The 20,617-nt window shown below is 38.5% G+C and overlaps 1 protein-coding gene across 4 annotated transcripts in view; it reads right to left on the bottom strand.

Moving 5' to 3' along the window:
- Positions 1–307: 307 nt before the first annotated feature.
- Positions 308–20,617, bottom strand: part of LOC125804773 (uncharacterized) — a 163,695-nt gene continuing 143,385 nt past the window's right edge. For 2 of the 4 annotated variants that reach the window (XM_049484296.1, XM_049484295.1), the window contains exons 4-6: positions 2,298–2,423; positions 2,142–2,185; positions 308–746 (exon numbers count right to left, since the gene is read on the bottom strand). In XM_049484296.1, the coding sequence (XP_049340253.1) occupies positions 600–746; positions 2,142–2,185; positions 2,298–2,423 (317 nt within the window). In that variant the 3' untranslated portion in view covers positions 308–599. The remainder of the gene's footprint in view (positions 747–2,141; positions 2,186–2,297; positions 2,424–20,617) is intronic. The other 2 variants (XM_049484298.1, XM_049484297.1) reach the window with 2 other exon arrangements.

The raw sequence follows: 20,617 nt of genomic DNA, 5'->3' as shown, positions 1-20,617 counted from the left end.
GTATTTGATCTAAATGAATACCAAATCAAATGATTTACATTCTATATTTAGAAACCTAAAGAGCACAATAACATGAAATTAAAACAAAAAACAGACCACATATCACAAAAAAAAGAACAATTTGATTTGAAAATTCTTTTCCACAAATTAAGTTTCATTAGAAAAAATTAAATTTCAATAGAAACCGCTTGGAATTGAATTAATCATTTTTTTAATTCTACCTTTTGACATGCTGCTTAGATTTAAATCTATATAAAGCTTAAATGATGTTACATTCATGATATTAATAAATCAAACATCTCCTATTGTTAAAAGTTAATGAAAACATGGCTATTTACAGGCCAAACAGAAAAAGAGAATACAATTAAAAATGCCACATAAAACAAATCTGAAAAATAAAATAAAAATAATAAATTTAAATTCAAACACAATATGTGTACCTGCACGTAAATATGGTAATAGATTTACTCTTAATACTGTACAATGTTTTTTTTTTATTCTACTTAATATATGTTGCTCTGTCTAATATCTAATATCTGTATGCCTGTCTATCTATCTTTTTTGTCTGTCTGTAAAGACTGTAATAAGCTCTAGTAGATCTAATGTTTTGGACGGTGAGTGGTGGATCTGACTTGAGAGTAGACCAGTTCCTCCGGTTCCTCTCTCCTCCGTCTCTCTTCTCGTTTAGGTTTCTTCTCTTTAAACTGAACTGAAGCGTAATTCAGACTATCAGCATTCTGGTCCTGCTGAAAGAGACATAAAAATTCAGGATTTGATCCCTTACTTTTACTAGAGCACAAAGCAGAGCTTATGTATAACTATCTTTTTTTTCTTTTTTATCAAATGTAAATCTGATATCCTTACATTGTGTTCACACTCCATGATACATAGGCAACAGAATATTCAAAGCTGAAATTGTCTTTCATCCACTTCTATTGAAAGGTAATATATATATATTTTTGTATCGATTGTATAATTCTTGTTTGCAGATATTTTGGAGATACATTTAAATAAGCCCAGTGAAAGTCAGCATTAAATTCCAATCCCTCACACTATAATAAAACATTGGATATTTAACCGGTGTCAGCAGGATTACTGCATTGATGGCTTAATTAGTGCAGCATCAGTATTTTCTAGGAGGTGGGTTAATTTATTGGGAAATAGAAATTGTTTGATTCTGATTAATAATGACATTCAGTATTCTACAAAAATACAGATTTGATAACAAACCAGGGGTGCGTTTCACAAAAGCGATCCATCTTAGTGAATAACAAGCAAACTAACGCATGATGTGAAAAAAGAACAAGTCAGTTCTGTGAGTTATTTTGCTATAATGAACCCCGCCTATGTGATGCGGGGAGGGGAACTGATGTTGTTACTTGGGGTACAGTTCAGAAAAGCTTGAGACGGTTCTCAAGCAAGGTCCCCCCCGCAGCTAGGTGAGTAATGAAGATGAGTGATGAAGACGAGGGTGGTGATGGGGAGGAGGCGGGTGCGAGGTCGAAAGTCATGTAGGTGAGCACCTGGAAGGTATATATAGGAGCAGGGGGAGGAGCTTGGGAAATTGAGTCGTGGTTCATATTCCAAAATTTTGTTAATTCTTAACACTTAATGATAAATCTTAAGTACCAGTTAACAAAGTGTTGAAAAGCTATATAATCTATGACTTTAATGCGCAGTTAGACTATAAGCAACAGACAAAAGATTTCATTAGTGTGTAATATAATATAATATAATATAATAGAATATATAAACAACCACAGAAATAATAATGATTATTGATATGTAAAATAAAATTTCTTCCTCATCTCTGGTGTTTAAGGTGCTAAACTGCAAGCAGAAGCCACTTAAATAAGTGAATAAAGCTTGAATAAGCAGTAAATACATAATTTACAAATGTCTAATTGAAACTTTATTGAGCAAAGAACAAGATGTTAATAAGCCACTAATTAGTTTTCCTTAAAAAAAGAGTTAACATTTATATCTCCTCGATATGCTAATTACTCATGGCAATGCAATTTGCTTATTTATTCACTATTTATGTCTCTCAATTAATTCCACACTTTTTCAGCTACACTTTAAAAACTAAACTAAGCTTCTAATCAGTATTATTTCATAATTACAGATTATATGAAGAGTACCTGACTGAAAGCGTTCTCCACCACAGCACCCGGCTGAAGTTTCCCTGTAGAGCAGAAAGAAGATAAAGACAGTGATGGAATATTATTTCAGATACAGTATGTCTGATTTAAGTAAATCTAATCTACTGTAGTTATTGTATTATAAGTGATTCTTACCAGCACATGGCCCGGTTCTCTTCAGCTTCAAAATGATGATGGCCTGAGCACAGATTACAACCACACACACTCCTGAAAACACCCCGAGAGCGACTACCAGTACACGTGTAGAACTGTCCCACTGTTCTGTGATAGAACATACATCACAATAACAGTCAGCATGAACTTCAGATTTTACCTCAAAATAAAGTTACGATTGAACATATAGTGTCACATCCACTGTTCACTAATCACTACCCACATTTGTGCATAATATAGTAAAAAAACAATGATGTTTTTTTCTGCTCATTGTTCTGTTTTTGGAGTTCATATCAAATTGTTACTTTATTCTTTTCGATCCACCTGTTCTGTGAAATCTGTCCTCATTATTAAATCCTTACTTTTTATCATCGTTAAACCTTTATCAACTTTTACATCAACAATAAACGGAATAGAAAATAAAGCATAAATGACCTGCTTGTGCACCTTCACAGCGTGAACGAGCAGGTCAGTTTCCTCTGCTGAGAATTGCAGAGGCTCTGCGCCATTAAAATAGCAATCCACCTGAGCACATCTGGCTCTTAAAAGGGAATGGCAGGTGACACACTGATTGGTTTATTTCACGTTAAGCCCAAAACACACTCATGATGAATTAAGAGAATTAATGCATGCCTTTTGTGTGTTTTAGGATGCACAAGGCATAATTTTTGCATTGTTACGATAGCAAAGACACACTGACACGGTCTAAATCAAGTTGCTTGGTGCACAATTACAGGGCTCACCTATAGATTGCTTAAATAAGTGATTTTAGGTTAAACTCAATCTTTACAGCTACAAACAAATCTTGCTGTTTTACTTCCTCACACACATTTTAACAGGGTGCCAGGGTTACGGACAGGGTTGCCAGGTCCAACAGAAATATCCAGCCCAAAGTCAGTCTAAAACCCACCATTTAGAATCAAAACAAGCTTAAAGTATCTGTCTGTCACACATGTGAGACAAATGGGAAAACAACTATGAGTGTACGACTTAAATCCGTGTATCATTCGTTCATTTGATATTCAATTGAGAATCAAAATCGGAAAATTGAAAAACCAATTCGTTTTTTCGTTTTTTCGTTTTTGAATATAATACCAAAAAACGAATAACGGCTTGTATTTTGTATTTTTATTTGGTTATCCAAACAAAAATTGGAAATTTAAAAAACGGACCAGGAGCCGAATTTGATTTTGATTTTGAACTTGACCCATTTGTGTGCCCCGGAAGTTACTGATTTGTTTATTCTTGGTGGGTTTCTGTTGCGCGCGAGTTCACTGCAGTGTTATCTACACAGTCTGTATTGCTGTAGGCTTTGGATGGAGTTGAGGATGGAGAGTTTTATCTTGTTCAGAGGAACTAAACGCGTTGCAGTGAAAGAAGACGATATGACAACAGAAAAAATCGGCAGGATCTTTCAGGTGTTTGTCTAACGTTCCGTAGCTAAATGTCATATTTAGTTAATGTTATTCTGTGAATTGCCGCCTACATACTTTTTTATATACGTGACTAGCTGGCTAACTAACCTAGCTAGCTAGCTGGTTAGTCTATACATGGTGTAGTAAACTTCTTCCCTCACTGTTTTCATTTGAAAAGGTACACAGTCCCAGTGTCTACATCACTGATGACAACAACGTAGCTAGAAACCCACCAAGAATAAACAAATCAGTAACTTCCGGGGCACACAAATGGGTCAAGTTCAAAATCAAAATCAAATTCGGCTCCTGGTCCGTTTTTTAAATTTCCAATTTTTGTTTGGATAACCAAATAAAAATACAAAATACAAGCCGTTATTCGTTTTTTGGTATTATATTCAAAAACGAAAAAACGAAAAAACGAATTGGTTTTTCAATTTTCCGATTTTGATTCTCAATTGAATATCAAATGAACGAATGATACACGGATTGACTTAGTATTTTGTTTATAAGGGATTTGTTATGAGTATTTCTATTTATTTAAAAATGATTAATAATACTGTAGCATTAGTGTTGTTCTAGTTCTTTTTCTTTTTTTATATTCCAGAGTAGAACATTTAATATCAACATAATTAGCAAAAACTTTTACTTACTAATTTTTGTTCTTGACCCTCTAACATTTTTTTCACCTTGTGATTTCTGTTTACATTGTGATCTCTCTCTCTCTCTCTCTCTCTTTCTCTCTCTCTCTCTCTCTCTCTGTCTTTTATGAATAAATAAATGAATTAATTAATTAATTGATTGTAATCAATCCTTTCATATGTTAGTGTCGATTTCTACATGTTTGTCCGCCGTGTTGACATCCAAGGCAACACCCTTCTTTTTTTGGCGGCCGCAGTAATTTTTTAAAAGTAGCCCAAAAAAAGCCCACCCCACCACCTCTAAATTATTTACCTGCGACTGGATTTTAAAACTAGCCCAATTTGGCGGGAAAACCACAAACCTGGCAACTCTGGTTAAAGACTCGGCCTCTGGTATCTAAACATTCTATAGAATGTGGAGCAAAAATTACATACAGTGTACAAAAAAAAACTATCACTGACAACTTCAATTTACTTTGTCTTTTACTATCCAATGCAGTTTCTCCTATTGTAAGGAAAAATATAGGGCACCACATCACACTAAACATTTCACTGGTGGGGCACTTCTTTATTAGAGGGCACCACACTGGTCACCGCATCATGCTTTCTCACCATATACCATACACACATTCCATATAGACATTCCAATTTTCTCTACTGGAGGGAGCACGCTTTGGGACACAGCTCATAGACAGAAGCAAACACTTTATAATTGCAACATTTTTTATTTGAGGACCAGAAAGGCCCTCACTCATTCAGATACACTATCAAATTATTCATGTTCTCAGCACATAATCATAATTTATTACAGAAAGGGGCAGCCTAGTAGGGGCTTAATCACTGTTTCCCTACACAGAGCAGCAATTACAAAACTTTGTCTTGTTTTACCCCTATAGAGGATACTTTAGAGCATGGAGGCACTAGGGCAGAGGCTTTTGTGCTAGACCACATCCAACCTAATCCCCATCCCAAACCTCATCTCTCCTTTGCAGCTGCCTGTAATCATCACTGACTATTGAACTGTTTCTTAGTTATTGACAGAATTTGAAGTTTTTATGAATGTGTTGTTTAGAAGCAACAATATCATATACTGATTTTACTATTTCACTTATTTCAGTTGCAAAACCATCATTTGCTTCATAAAAGACCGCTATCACTTTGATCTCCTGAGTCACTGCTTAGGCTTAGAATTCCCTAGAACTGTCCTCACTAATAGTGAGTAAGTGAATGTGTGTGTGCTTATTAGGTAGTAAAATCGTACTTATTTCTACTGTTGTTCCATTTCCAACGATGATCCTTCCACAGGCCTCCACAGCGCAGTAGTAAGTTGCAGCATGGTGGTTGTTGGGGATGTTGGGGGAGAAGTTGTACACACTGCTGTGTTTAGAAGAGCTGATCTCACACTGACGGCTGCTGCTGCTGCTGCTGCTGCTGCTGTTGTGATGAGTGAAGATGATTTCAGGAAAGGATGATCCTGCAGCAGATCTGATCCAGAACACTCTCAGTTCTGCTGATCTGATCTCAGAGAGAACCGTACACTGAAGATTCACTGCTTCTCCTGGAGGAACCGACTGCAGTGCTGGAGTTTGGAGAACTGAGATGTCTGAAGGATCTGGTTAATAAAACATAGACAGTCCAAGGTTTTTTTCCTTCTGATAAAGACGGAACTGATAACTATATAAACAAACTGTATGTGCTATTAGCTTGAATCTGAATTTAGGATAATTTTGTTATTATGATTAACTCTTCTATTATGTTATGTTTGACCTATTTCAAAGGATATATAGAACGATTTTTTTTAATTATCAAAGTTTTTTTTTTTTTTTTTTTTTCATTTTTTAATACATCTTAGCTTATAACCATAGCTGGGATTAATGTAATGATTATGTAAATGGTAAATAGATTTTTAAATAAAGAAGAAAATAATTGTTTATTCTCATAAGTAAACCATGTCCAGGGATACAATTTTGATTGTATATACATTAATTATAATAGTAAATATGTTAATTAACAGTATTTACTGCATAATAAGTAATTGAGACATTATAAATCGTTATAACATTTCTAACAAGTGTCGTAATTCATTATTATTTACAATCTTAAGCATTGAAATGTAGTAATGTTTAATAATGTCTTAACGGGTGTAAATTGATAATTAGTTGAGACATTACTTAATAATTTCACAATGTTTATTACTATAAATGTACTGCTATTTGTGACATTTATGTTACAGTGTTACTGTTTGTCTTACTTATCAGTCTTAATTCAAAGTTCTAGTAACTGTGATAATTGTGCAGAGGGAGGACATATATCACACAATAATGAGATAATATAAGTAAAATAACAGATAAACTAAAAGAGGCAGAGAGGGGGAAACTCGCCTCTGAACCCGGCAATAGAACATAACAACAATAATAAACTAAAACATAAAATAATATTTACATATTTAAGTGATTCACCATAGTCAGAATATTAAAGGCAAAATCAGAAACAGTGTATTTACCCGACACAGCTAAGAAAGTTCCAGTAGAAAATTTCACAGAACTCTCGCTAATCGATCCACAGAAGTACATTCCTTCATCTTGTTTCTGAACCTGTTTAATACTGAGAGAAACCCCACCGCCAACTTCCTTCAACTCAAATCCTAATTTTGAGTCATTAAACGGATTTTGAAGAAAATAATCCTTTCCATTGAGCTTATATCCCACTTCCTGTGGTTTGTGCTCCAGTCTGTGCTTAAACCAGTATGCAGTTTTAGACTCAGCTGTAAGTGCAGATATGCAGTTTAGAGTAACCGATTCTCCAACTTTAACTGAGACAACCGACGGTTCTGTATTTCCTACAGTTTCAGCAGAACCTAAAACATCAAATACAATTACATTAAATTTCAGTTAAAAGTAAAACAATAAGGACAATAACTGAAAAAAAGTTCTGCTGAAGGTTTTTCACTTACATATTTCATAGAGAATCAAGAATATAATCCCAGCTCGAGCCATCCTCAACAATATCAACCGCTATAACCTGGTGGAAAAGTCTTAAAGAAAGCGAGCGAGCTGAAATAGTCTGGTGAGCACATGGAACAAACCTCATTGGCTGATAAAAGTCACAGGGTTCTTTCTTTCTGCTTCATTTGAATGACCACAAGAAGCTGCCGCATCTCTTAAATAGCATTTTTTTTTTCTCATGAATAGTTTAATTTCCTGATAAACTGAGCCACAGTCCAGCATGCAATAACTAAGTAACTGAAACTGACGTTTCTGTAGTAATATCTCTCCAGAAAATACAAACACATTTACATTTATTTAATGTAGCAAATTGAAACAACAACAATAATAAAAATGATCCAAAATAATATGAGTGAACATTATTTATTATAATTACAATTGGATATAATTGGAAAAGTTCTAAAAAGTAATATTTTTAATTGTTTCCCCTTCCCTTCCCAAAAACACTGAATTTATCCTTAGATGGTCAAGCGAGGAATATATTGAGCACTCTCTCTCTCTCTCTCTCTCTCTCTCTCTCTCTCTCTCTCTTTCTCTCCAGTTTAAAAAATATGTTTTTGGTAAATTAATAAAATAAGTAATAATCTGAGATGACGACATATGAAACATTCGTTATACTTAAATATGTTTATACTTATTTTTTAATTATGGGGTTAGGTATCCTGGGCCTGAAATCTACAAACCGAAGCAGCTGAAAATATTTCTGACTGATACCAATGTTACATCTATAAAAACAATAATATATAGTTTATACACACAAAATATATTTTTTACATAGTTGTCTAAACATGTGAAACCATTTTCATCACATTTGAATGAATGTTTAACTCATTACTGTTTATTTTTTGTGTGTACAAATTAATATAACTGGGGTAGATTAGAAGTAAAAGGGACCCCAAAAATAAGTGTGTGTTAAGCTCCTATATTTTTGGACATTACCTTGTTAACTGGTAATAACACAGTAATACCTCATACTGTATTTATTCTGAAAAAATATATAATATATAAAAGTATCTTTAAAAGTCACTGAGTATTGAAATCATTATGTTAGCATATTACAGGTGGACGAAATCCCACATACCCATCATTTAAAATCAAATTTCAATTATCTTACATATAATTTACAACCCCAGTTCCAAAAAAGTTGGGACTGTGTGGGAAAAAAAATGAATACTTACAAATAAAAGGATTTGCAAATGTCATAGTCATATTTTATTCACAATAGATCATAGAACACATATCAATGTTGTAAAAGAAACATTTTACCATTTCATGAAAAACATAATTTACAGCTTCATAGCAGTAAGATATGAACACAGTTAGACCCATTTAAAGATGAGAGAGACATTAGAGACATTCTTCTGTACCAGTCAGAGAGGAATAATTCAAAATCTAAATTTCTGCTATCAGCAAATTCCTCTAAATAATATTTGGGTATTACAAATATAAAAGTATATACAGCATATTGAGAAATCAGGCACAGAACAACAGTTTCTAAATAGGCACAGATATTACATCACTGGAGTAACAACCAAAAGCATTTATTTAAAAATAACAAAAAGAGGTCAGTGAGTTTTAAAATAAATTATTATATGATTCACATTAAAAAGTAAAAACAAATATAAAATATAAAAAACAGGTTTATATATATGAAAGATGGCAAAAACCTTGTATCTCTATTTTTTATACTGACATTTGCTTTTGAAATTATGTGTGAAATTGTTTACTGATCCCATGGAAGAGATACTACATCTACATACAGTACCAATCAAAAGTTTGGACACACATTTTCCATACATTGTAAATGAATACTGAAGTTATCCAGACTATGAAGGAACACATAATGAATCATCTACAGTATTAAACTTAAAAATGTTAAACAAACAAAAATACTCTGTAAAGCATTTAGGTGGCTCTTACAGTATCTGGGATGCTGTTAACTTGCGGTTTCTGATGCTGGGAACTCTGATGAACTTATCCTGTGCAACAGAGATAACTCTTGGTCTTTCTTTTCCAGGGGTGGTCCTGATGAGTGCCAGTTTCATCATAATATTTTTGATGGTCTTTGTGACTGCACTTAAGGATCCTTTAAAATTTGAATTTTTTATAGGATTGACTAACCCTCATTTCTTAAAATAATTATTTTTCTTTACTTAGTGGAGAAGTTATTGCCATAATATGGATTAAAACATTACTCAAATAGGGCTATTTACTGTTCACTTTTTAAGATGCTACTAATGATCATAGAGGACACTATATTTGCAGTTCTATTATTACAATCTGTTTCTTTGCATACTTTATTATTATTCTCCTTTCACCCTGTTCTTCAACGATTAGGACCCCACAGGAGAGACCACCACAGAGCAGCTATTATTGGGTGGTGGGTCATTCTGATCTGATCTGATAAGATGCAGTGTTTATTCTTAGGTGGAGTCTAGTTGTTTTCTAATGAAGTCTCAGTTCTGATAAAGTGTGATCACAGCTTTAATTCAACCAACTGACTTGCTGCTTTTTTCACACAGATTATAATAAAATAAAACAGAAAAACAGTGACCAGTCGTCCATGTGGGCGTACCATCAGACACCATCAGTCTGATCACACCCTCTGACACTGTGGCCTCATATCACACTCTCATATCAGTCACCATAAAGTATTCCAGTTCACAGTGCACGCTGTTTCCACTCGTCACTCTCGGCTGCTTGGCAGCGTAGGTCCGCTCTGCAGCAGCGAGGTCCTGTGAAAACAAGCAGAAAGGGTTAAAAAGTGAAGATTAAAACTATTGTTCTAAACAAGATCCTGAAGATCTTTTACCTTTATTCTAACCCTCTCCTGTGTATTTTAAGTGACTTCCTTTTCTAATTCATCACCTTCTGCTCAATAATAGATCAGGTGTAAGGCAAGCAGGGGAAACACTGAAATGTGCAGGACAGGGCTAGATTTTCTTTTTTCTTAAAGCATTAGAGAACAGCCGTACCTGATTGGGGATTAGCTCTGCTGCTGACTCTGAAAAGAACATGTAACCCAGGTTACTAAAGCTGACACCCTTTAGAGAAATTACCCCTAGTAAGTATTATAGATTATCAAGTCCTAACGAATAAGATGAAAATAATAAAATATTAATTAATTAAAATATTAAAGAACTAAAAATATAATTAATAGGAATTTCTTTGTGAACTGAAATTAGAAAAAAAAGAACTAAATAATTATTTCAGAAAATACTTATTTTAAAAATAAGGCAACTATTTCTTTAAATCTGACCAGCAGTGGTAATAGGACAACCCCTATCGCGCCAATTTTATCCAGTAGAAACCCTGAAACAGATCACGCCACTATTTTAACCAATAGATAACTCTGAAGCAGCCTACTGCGCGGGAAGACCAACCAATCAGCAGCTTAGTAAGTTAGTCTAGTACCCCCTGTGTGGAAAACGCATTCACTCTTGAGTTGGAAGCTGAACCGTGCGGATCGCGGCACAGCTATCGCGCTGAGAATAGAAAGCTACGTTGAGATATAAGTACCTCATACGTGAGTAATGCTTATTAGCCATCGGTACTAACGCTAGACGGCTAACAAGCAGTTCGGTCGTGTAAACCGGCGAGAGGATTTGTAACAGAGACGGAGTTATTCCGAGCGGGGAGCGAGTCTGTACAGCGGATCGCTTCGTCATCGCCGAGGTGAGCCGAGTGTACCGCGGATCGCTTAGTCATCGCCGCGGTGAGCCGAGACTGTACAGCGGATCGCTTAGTCATCGCTGCGGGACACAGAGTCTTCACCGCGATCGCTTTGTCATCACCGCAAGGAGCCGATTCTTCGCTGTGAATCGTTTCGTCGCCCGAGCGGGAGCCGAGTCCTTGACGCGGATCCCAGACTAACAAAAAATAAAAGAATTCCGGATCGGATTTGGCCAGTTTCCCTGGGGATGAATCTTACTGATCTGCTCTGACCTGCCGCCTGGGTGCGAGAGTCCAGTCGAGTGGGACACGAGCTGGCGAGCCACGGTCCACGGAACTTCGTACCCGAGCATTGATTCTGAGTATCCCATATTTTTGAGGTTGGACTGTTTTTCCAACTACTCTGAGTGAGTTACACTGCGCTAAACATAATAGACTGAAGTTCTCTAATCTCTAAAGGTTACTGGAAGCGCTAAACCTTCACTAGAGACTTTTATCTTGTTGAAATCCACACCTTTACTATATTTCTTTTATTGAATTTAATTGAATGATTGGGTTGAATTCTTTTGAACTTAATTTACTGTTGAATCATTTATTTTTGTTATTTTGTTATTTTGGTTAATTGTTTGGTTATATTGTTACTGTGAAACATTGGGAATCATTTATTCTGTTGGAAAAAGAAATCTGAGACTGAAAACTGTGTAAATTATATTATAGAATAATATAAATACCATACTTACCTCTTAACCTGCAAAATAGACAATACCTACCTTAAATACTTACCATAATTCCCTAATTATACTTACCTTAGATATTGATCCAAAACCCCTAACTTAAAACCTAAAATAAGGAAAAGAAACCGATGATTAAAAACCCTAATAAAACCTAAAATACTAACACTGAGGACTGAGTAATAAAATAGTAAATACTTTCTAAATATATATCTAAAATATTATAAACGTCTAACACTGGGTATTATGTAAAATATTTATAGAAAGAGGGAAACAAAATTGATACATACCTCTTGGTGAATACCATTGTTTATTATTTGTTTTATTGTGATACTGTGTTTTCTTTGATCTTTTTTTATTTTATTTTATTTCCTTACCCCCTACCCTGTTTACCTATTGAGACCCCTATTTTTAAAGTTTTAATACAATTTCTGTAATTTTACCCCAGTTTAATTTTGTGTCTTTATTATTGCTGCTTCACGAGCGAACCTAAACTGGTCCATCAGTTCCCTTTGTCCATTCTAAAATTAAACTTACCTGTAGTCACCTCTAGGGAGCGCTACAGAGCTTGGCGAGCCAGCCAGGAGCAGTTAACACTAAAAGACACTAAAATAAAAGCCTCTGCCCAACTTACTATAATTATTCAAATTAGAGTGCCTTGTCAACTAACAGATAACCTAAATAGCCAACATGGAATTAATAGAACAAGAAGCTGTTGTGGTGGCAAACTCAGTCCTCGTTAGTGGTCTAACCGAAACTGAAACTGATAATGATCTAACTACCTACTTAGAGCAGCATGGTCCCATCAGTCGAGTACTCCGCATTGATGACCCAACATCCTCATTTCATAGAGCTGTAGTAGTTGAGTTCAAAACTGCTCATGCTTTGAAAACACTTAAAGCACTTCCACACACCTATCATAGCCCTAGCCAAGAAGGTGTTGCTTATCACCTAAAAGCCCTAGCCACAGTGTATGCACCTTCAGCCGCTGAACGCGCCACCCACTGCTTCCTGGAAGAATTAAGGAAACTCTCAAATAAGAGTGGTAAACCGTTCTCTGAACTCCTACAAGAACACCTCTCCCTGTGCAGTGAGTCGAGCATACCTAAACCAGTTCATGATGATACCAGTGTAGAACACCCAGCAGCTGCTGTTGTGAGTGATGTTCCATCGATTCATCAAGCACCTTCTTATTCACACCGCCCAAGTGCCGTATCAACTGACTCTGGAACACAAGCCAGTGCAAGTGTAAACATCCCATTGTGCGATGCAAACCCACCTGCAGTACAGCGCGTCGTCGTTGAGCATATAGTGAGAAGTGAAGAAGCTGCTTCTCATTCCCATGCAACCATAAAACTCCGAACCTTCTCAGGAAGAATTCCTCATCCCGCTCATGAGGTAGATTACGACACTTGGCGTAACAATGTCGAACTTCTCCTGAGAGACCCTGTCTTGTCAGATTTACACCGAGCCCGTAAGATTCTGGATAGTCTTCTGCCTCCAGCCGCCCACCTTGTAAAGCATTTAGGCCCGATGTCTGCACCCAAGGCCTACCTCGAGTTGCTTGATTCAGCTTTTGCCACGATTGAGGAGGGCGGTGAACTTTTTGCAAAATTTCTAAATACTCTGCAAGACGCAAACGAGAAGCCATCGGAATATTTCCAGAGGCTGCATTCAGTGATGAATAGAGTTACGAAGCAAGGAGTTGTACCTGCTGTTGAAGCTGATAAACAGATACTGCGTCAGTTCTGTCGCGGATGCTGGGACAATGGGTTGATCGCTGACCTCCAGTTAGAGCAGAGGAAACATGAGCCCCCACCACTCTCTGAAATGTTACTCCTGCTACGTACGGAAGAAGAGAAGCAAGTAGCCAAGGAGAGACGGATGAAAAAACACCTTGGAGCTGTTAAGCACCGCATTGGCTCTCATGCTATTCAGGCAACGAATGAGGCTGAAGGAAAAGAAGAATCACTGACCAAGATGGTGAAGGAGCTAAAGACACAGATGGGTGAGTTTCATGGACACCTCAAGGCCTTAAGATCTCAAAAGAATCCCACTCCTTCTGAAGATATGTCCGAGTTGAGAAACCAAGTTGTTCAGCTTCAGAGTCAAGTAGCACGTCTACAAACCAGTTGCACCTCTGAGAAGAAAGAACTACGCCAGGATGACAAGGTGAGACGACCTAACAAAACTGTGAGACATAATCCTCCAACCACTGTCTCTAAGCCAGCTGATGGGAGGCCCAGAGCCTGGTATTGTTTTTCGTGTGGCGAAGATGGACATATAGCTGCTTCATGCCAGTCTGTCCCGAATCCATCTTTAGTGGCCACTAAAAGAAAACATCTGAAGGAAAAACAACGAGCGTGGGACTTGGGAGAAACCTCCGAACCCTCTTTAAACTGATGTCAGGCTCTGTCGAGGGACGGATGGAGGCTGACCATGTGAAAAGTCCCCACCCTTACAAGATGTCAGCAAAGAGTAATGCTGTTCATGCAACTTCACAAAACCAACTACCGCATAGGCTGGTAGGAACCAAATGTACTTCCCGAGTAACTATCAATGGTCACAGCCACGATTGCCTTCTGGACACCGGATCTCAAGTCACCACAGTTCCTCAGTCATTTCATGAAACCTGGTTGCCCCACATAAGTGTTAAACCCCTTAGTGATTTGCTTGAAGTAGAAGCAGCGAACGGACAGCTTGTACCATATCATGGATACATCGAACTGACCATCACATTTCCCAAAGAGATATTGGGCACCACTCTGACTATCCCCACCCTAGCCCTGGTAGTTCCAGATGCAAATGGCTCAACCCAGTCTTCTGTACTGATCGGTACCAACACCTTAGATGCCCTCTATGAGAGCTACTGTGAAGGTAGCCCAGAAAAACCTCTTCCACATCGCTATGGGTATAAGATGGTACTGCAAACGCTTGAAATCCGACACAAGCAAACAGACGACAGCCGAGTAGGAGATGTACGACTCTCCAGCCAAGAACCACGCGTCATTCCTGCACGTCAAAGTTTAGTGTTAGAGGGTTCAGTGACCACCAAAAACCCAGAGACCAGAGTCGTCATACAACAACCCACTACTCCTCTTCCAGGAGGGCTGATAATCACAAGTAGTTTACTTACCTTACCTAGCAAGCCCCGTGCCAGATTGCCAGTAATGTTGAGGAATGAATCAGATCACGACATAGTGCTTATGCCCAAACGAGTTATAGCTGAGCTACATGCAGTGCAGCAGGTTGTCCCTAGTGTAACCCCTGCAGAGAAATTAGCTTCAAAATCCCAATCATCTACCCCTACTCCAGGAGTGCAGATTGACTTTGCTGATTCTCCCATTCCCGAAAGATGGAAAGAAAGGATAACTCAAAAGCTTAATGCCATCCCTGAAGTTTTCGCACACCACGATCTTGACTTTGGTCATTCAAGCAAAATAAGACACCACATCAGACTAAATGATGAGACTCCCTTTAAACAAAGGGCCAGACCCATACACCCCCAAGACATCAATGCTGTGCGCCAACACCTGGAAGAACTGCTAGAAGCTGGAGTGATTAGAGAATCTGAGTCATCGTTTTCATCTCCCATTGTCGTAGTCCGAAAAAAGAATGGTGACATCAGGCTTTGCGTGGATTACCGCAAGTTGAATCTGCAGACAGTGAAGGATGCCTATGCCCTGCCAAATCTTGAAGAGACTTTTTCGGTGCTGAGTGGTTCCCAATGGTTCTCAGTGCTAGATCTGAAATCTGGTTACTACCAGATAGAACTAGCAGAAGAAGACAAACACAAGACCGCTTTCGTATGTCCATTAGGGTTCTGGGAATTTAACAGGCTGCCGCAGGGGATTACCAACGCCCCTAGTACTTTCCAGAGGCTCATGGAGAGATGCGTATCTGACCTGAATTTAAAAGAAGTCATTGTCTTTTTAGACGACCTTATAGTATTCTCTGCAACCCTGGAAGAACATGAGCAACGGCTGCTCAGGGTCCTTCAAAGGTTAAAAGAGTACGGGTTGAAATTGTCCCCCGAAAAATGTAAATTTTTCCAAACATCTGTCAAGTACCTTGGACATGTCGTATCCCGGAATGGTGTTGAAACTGACCCTGAAAAAATCAAAACTCTTAGAGACTGGCCAAGTCCGAGACACCTTAAAGAGCTACAATCGTTTTTAGGATTCGCCGGATACTACAGAAGATTCATACAGGACTACTCAAAAATAGTGAAGCCTTTGAACTCCTTAACCATTGGTTATGGTCCTGCGAAGAGAAGCAAAGTGAACTCTGGGAAATCTCCTCTTTTTAAGCCTAAAGAACCCTTTGGATGCCGTTGGACAGAGGAATGTCAATCCGCCTTTACCACAATCATCGACAAATTGACTTCAGCCCCTGTGCTAGCGTATGCCAATTCCAAACTCCCGTATGTTCTACATACTGACGCAAGCACCACAGGTTTAGGAGCTGCACTCTACCAAGAACAGGATGGACAACTAAGAGCAATCGCCTTCGCTAGTCGTGGACTTTCACACAGTGAGTCTAGGTATCCCGCCCACAAGCTGGAGTTTTTAGCCCTCAAGTGGGCTGTAACTGAGAAGTTCAGCGACTATCTCTATGGCAATACATTCACAGTCATCACAGACAGTAATCCCTTAACCTACATCCTAACCTCTGCCAAACTAGATGCCACAAGTTACCGGTGGTTGTCTGCTTTATCCACTTTCTCATTCACCCTTTGGTACCGACCTGGAAAACAGAACCTAGACGCTGATGCTCTTTCCAGACGTCCTCACGACCATACAATAGATGACCCCATCTCACAGAAGGAAGAGGATAGAATCCGTCAGTTTACCTTGAAGCATTTGCCAGAGCTTGCTGACAACACCAAACTTGACACTGAAGTAGTTCACGCCATCTGTGAAGCTCGCTTAGTACGCCAGTCTTCAAATAAATCCTCAGAAGGTTCCAGAATCCCATTTGTAGAATCATTGGCTTCAAATCCGGATTGCCTACCAGATGACTTTGTACAAGATGAATTCCTTGATGGGTTCCCGCTAAATTCTAGAGTGCCTGCAGCAGAAGTCCGTGAGAAACAGAACTCGGATGTGGCTATTCGAGAAATAATCTCTTCTTTAAAGGGGGGAGGGGTGCCATCTCCGTCAGTAAAGAAGGAGATCCCACAGTTGTCCCTTTTGTGTCGAGAGTGGAACAAACTGTTCTTGAAAGACGGCATACTGTATAGGAGACGCCAAGGAGAACAGGAGATGCAGTACCAACTGGTCCTCCCTGAACAGTGGCGAGACATGGTCATGACAAGCCTTCATGATAATATGGGTCATTTAGGTGTAGAACGCACCTTAGATTTAGTAAGGTCACGATTCTACTGGCCTGGAATGGCACATGACATCAGCCACAAGATTAGAACTTGTCGCCGCTGCATCCTACGTAAAGCACCGCTGGAGAGAGCTGCCCCTTTGGTCAACATCCGAGCTACCAGACCTCTAGAGTTAGTCTGCATGGATTTCCTTTCGATTGAGCCTGACCGAAGCAACACAAAAGACGTGCTGGTCATCACCGATTTCTTCACCAAGTACGCTGTAGCCGTGCCTACCCCAAACCAAAAAGCCAAGACAGTCGCTAAATGTTTGTGGGAACATTTCATAGTTCACTATGGCATTCCAGAACGACTCCACAGCGATCAAGGTCCTGACTTTGAATCAAAGACAATAAAAGAATTATGTGAAGTGATTGGTACACACAAAATTCGCACCACACCATACCATCCAAGAGGGAATCCAGTAGAAAGGTTCAACCGAACACTACTAAGTATGATTGGAACCCTAAGAGAAGAACAAAAAGCCCACTGGCATGACTTTGTAAAACCTCTAGTGCACGCTTACAACTGCACCAAACATGAAAGCACCGGATTTACACCCTACGAGCTTATGTTCGGGAGAAGACCACGATTACCGATTGACCTCATCTTTGATATCTTTCCTGGTCAGCCAGAAGGGAAATCTCACTCTCAATATGTGAAACATCTCAAAATGCGACTAGAGGAGAGTTACAAGCTAGCCATGGGGAACACAACTAAGATGGCAGAAAAGAACAAGACCAGATTTGACAAAAGAGTGGTAGAGTCTACTTTGGAGGAGGGAGATCGAGTGTTGGTCAGGAATGTAAAGCTACGAGGCAAGCACAAGCTGGCTGACAGATGGGAACCTACAGTCCATGTTATTGTGAAGAGAGCAGGGGAACTTCCTGTGTACACTGTCAGACCTGAAAATCAAAAAGGACAGCTGCGCACACTACACAGGGATCTGTTGCGACCCTGTAACTTCTTGTCGACAGAAGATGTAACTCCCAAAATCAAGGTAACAAAACCTAGGACAAGAGCAGCATCACATATAAATGACCCTGAAGAATCTGAAGTCGATTCAGATTTTGATGAAAGCCCCATTCACTACTACACATACCCACTCAGATTCAATCCAATAGAAGCAACATGCTCTATTGAGAACCCACCAAAAACAACCTCTGAAAACATACCTGAAGTAATCTCTGAGAATTTACCTGAAAACCTACCTGAAATGATTCCTGAAAACTTACCTGAAATGATTCCTGAAAACCCACCTGAGGATAGGGATGTCTTTCCCGAGTTACCAGGAGAAACATCACATATCACACTTGTAGCTACTGATCCTACTGTACACCAAACTGACTCCAAGGACACACCCGAACAAGTGGAACCTGAAAGCAAGATGGAAGAAGAGACAGAAATTCATCAACAGTCTTGTATAGCTGAAGAGGATGAAATGGAAAACCCAGTGAGACACTCTACTAGGTCTAGAACAAGAGCCAAAAGATTAACCTACCCTGAGTTAGGGAATCCCCTCATCTCCGTAGTACAGTCACTATTTCAAGGCCTAAGTACTGCCTTTACCCAGTCCCTCCTAGAAACCCCTTATGGGAACCCAGATTCACCTGATTACCATGCCCTTCGCATGCACAGGGACGTGCATACCGTTTAAGGCGGGAGGATGTAACCCAGGTTACTAAAGCTGACACCCTTTAGAGAAATTACCCCTAGTAAGTATTATAGATTATCAAGTCCTAACGAATAAGATGAAAATAATAAAATATTAATTAATTAAAATATTAAAGAACTAAAAATATAATTAATAGGAATTTCTTTGTGAACTGAAATTAGAAAAAAAAGAACTAAATAATTATTTCAGAAAATACTTATTTTAAAAATAAGGCAACTATTTCTTTAAATCTGACCAGCAGTGGTAATAGGACAACCCCTATCGCGCCAATTTTATCCAGTAGAAACCCTGAAACAGATCACGCCACTATTTTAACCAATAGATAACTCTGAAGCAGCCTACTGCGCGGGAAGACCAACCAATCAGCAGCTTAGTAAGTTAGTCTAGTACCCCCTGTGTGGAAAACGCATTCACTCTTGAGTTGGAAGCTGAACCGTGCGGATCGCGGCACAGCTATCGCGCTGAGAATAGAAAGCTACGTTGAGATATAAGTACCTCATACGTGAGTAATGCTTATTAGCCATCGGTACTAACGCTAGACGGCTAACAAGCAGTTCGGTCGTGTAAACCGGCGAGAGGATTTGTAACAGAGACGGAGTTATTCCGAGCGGGGAGCGAGTCTGTACAGCGGATCGCTTCGTCATCGCCGAGGTGAGCCGAGTGTACCGCGGATCGCTTAGTCATCGCCGCGGTGAGCCGAGACTGTACAGCGGATCGCTTAGTCATCGCTGCGGGACACAGAGTCTTCACCGCGATCGCTTTGTCATCACCGCAAGGAGCCGATTCTTCGCTGTGAATCGTTTCGTCGCCCGAGCGGGAGCCGAGTCCTTGACGCGGATCCCAGACTAACAAAAAATAAAAGAATTCCGGATCGGATTTGGCCAGTTTCCCTGGGGATGAATCTTACTGATCTGCTCTGACCTGCCGCCTGGGTGCGAGAGTCCAGTCGAGTGGGACACGAGCTGGCGAGCCACGGTCCACGGAACTTCGTACCCGAGCATTGATTCTGAGTATCCCATATTTTTGAGGTTGGACTGTTTTTCCAACTACTCTGAGTGAGTTACACTGCGCTAAACATAATAGACTGAAGTTCTCTAATCTCTAAAGGTTACTGGAAGCGCTAAACCTTCACTAGAGACTTTTATCTTGTTGAAATCCACACCTTTACTATATTTCTTTTATTGAATTTAATTGAATGATTGGGTTGAATTCTTTTGAACTTAATTTACTGTTGAATCATTTATTTTTGTTATTTTGTTATTTTGGTTAATTGTTTGGTTATATTGTTACTGTGAAACATTGGGAATCATTTATTCTGTTGGAAAAAGAAATCTGAGACTGAAAACTGTGTAAATTATATTATAGAATAATATAAATACCATACTTACCTCTTAACCTGCAAAATAGACAATACCTACCTTAAATACTTACCATAATTCCCTAATTATACTTACCTTAGATATTGATCCAAAACCCCTAACTTAAAACCTAAAATAAGGAAAAGAAACCGATGATTAAAAACCCTAATAAAACCTAAAATACTAACACTGAGGACTGAGTAATAAAATAGTAAATACTTTCTAAATATATATCTAAAATATTATAAACGTCTAACACTGGGTATTATGTAAAATATTTATAGAAAGAGGGAAACAAAATTGATACATACCTCTTGGTGAATACCATTGTTTATTATTTGTTTTATTGTGATACTGTGTTTTCTTTGATCTTTTTTTATTTTATTTTATTTCCTTACCCCCTACCCTGTTTACCTATTGAGACCCCTATTTTT

The sequence above is a fragment of the Astyanax mexicanus genome, chromosome 10 (assembly GCF_023375975.1).
Source record: "Astyanax mexicanus isolate ESR-SI-001 chromosome 10, AstMex3_surface, whole genome shotgun sequence".
Classification (NCBI taxonomy): Eukaryota; Metazoa; Chordata; class Actinopteri; order Characiformes; family Acestrorhamphidae; genus Astyanax; species Astyanax mexicanus.
This window is presented reverse-complemented; position numbering and strand designations above follow the sequence as displayed.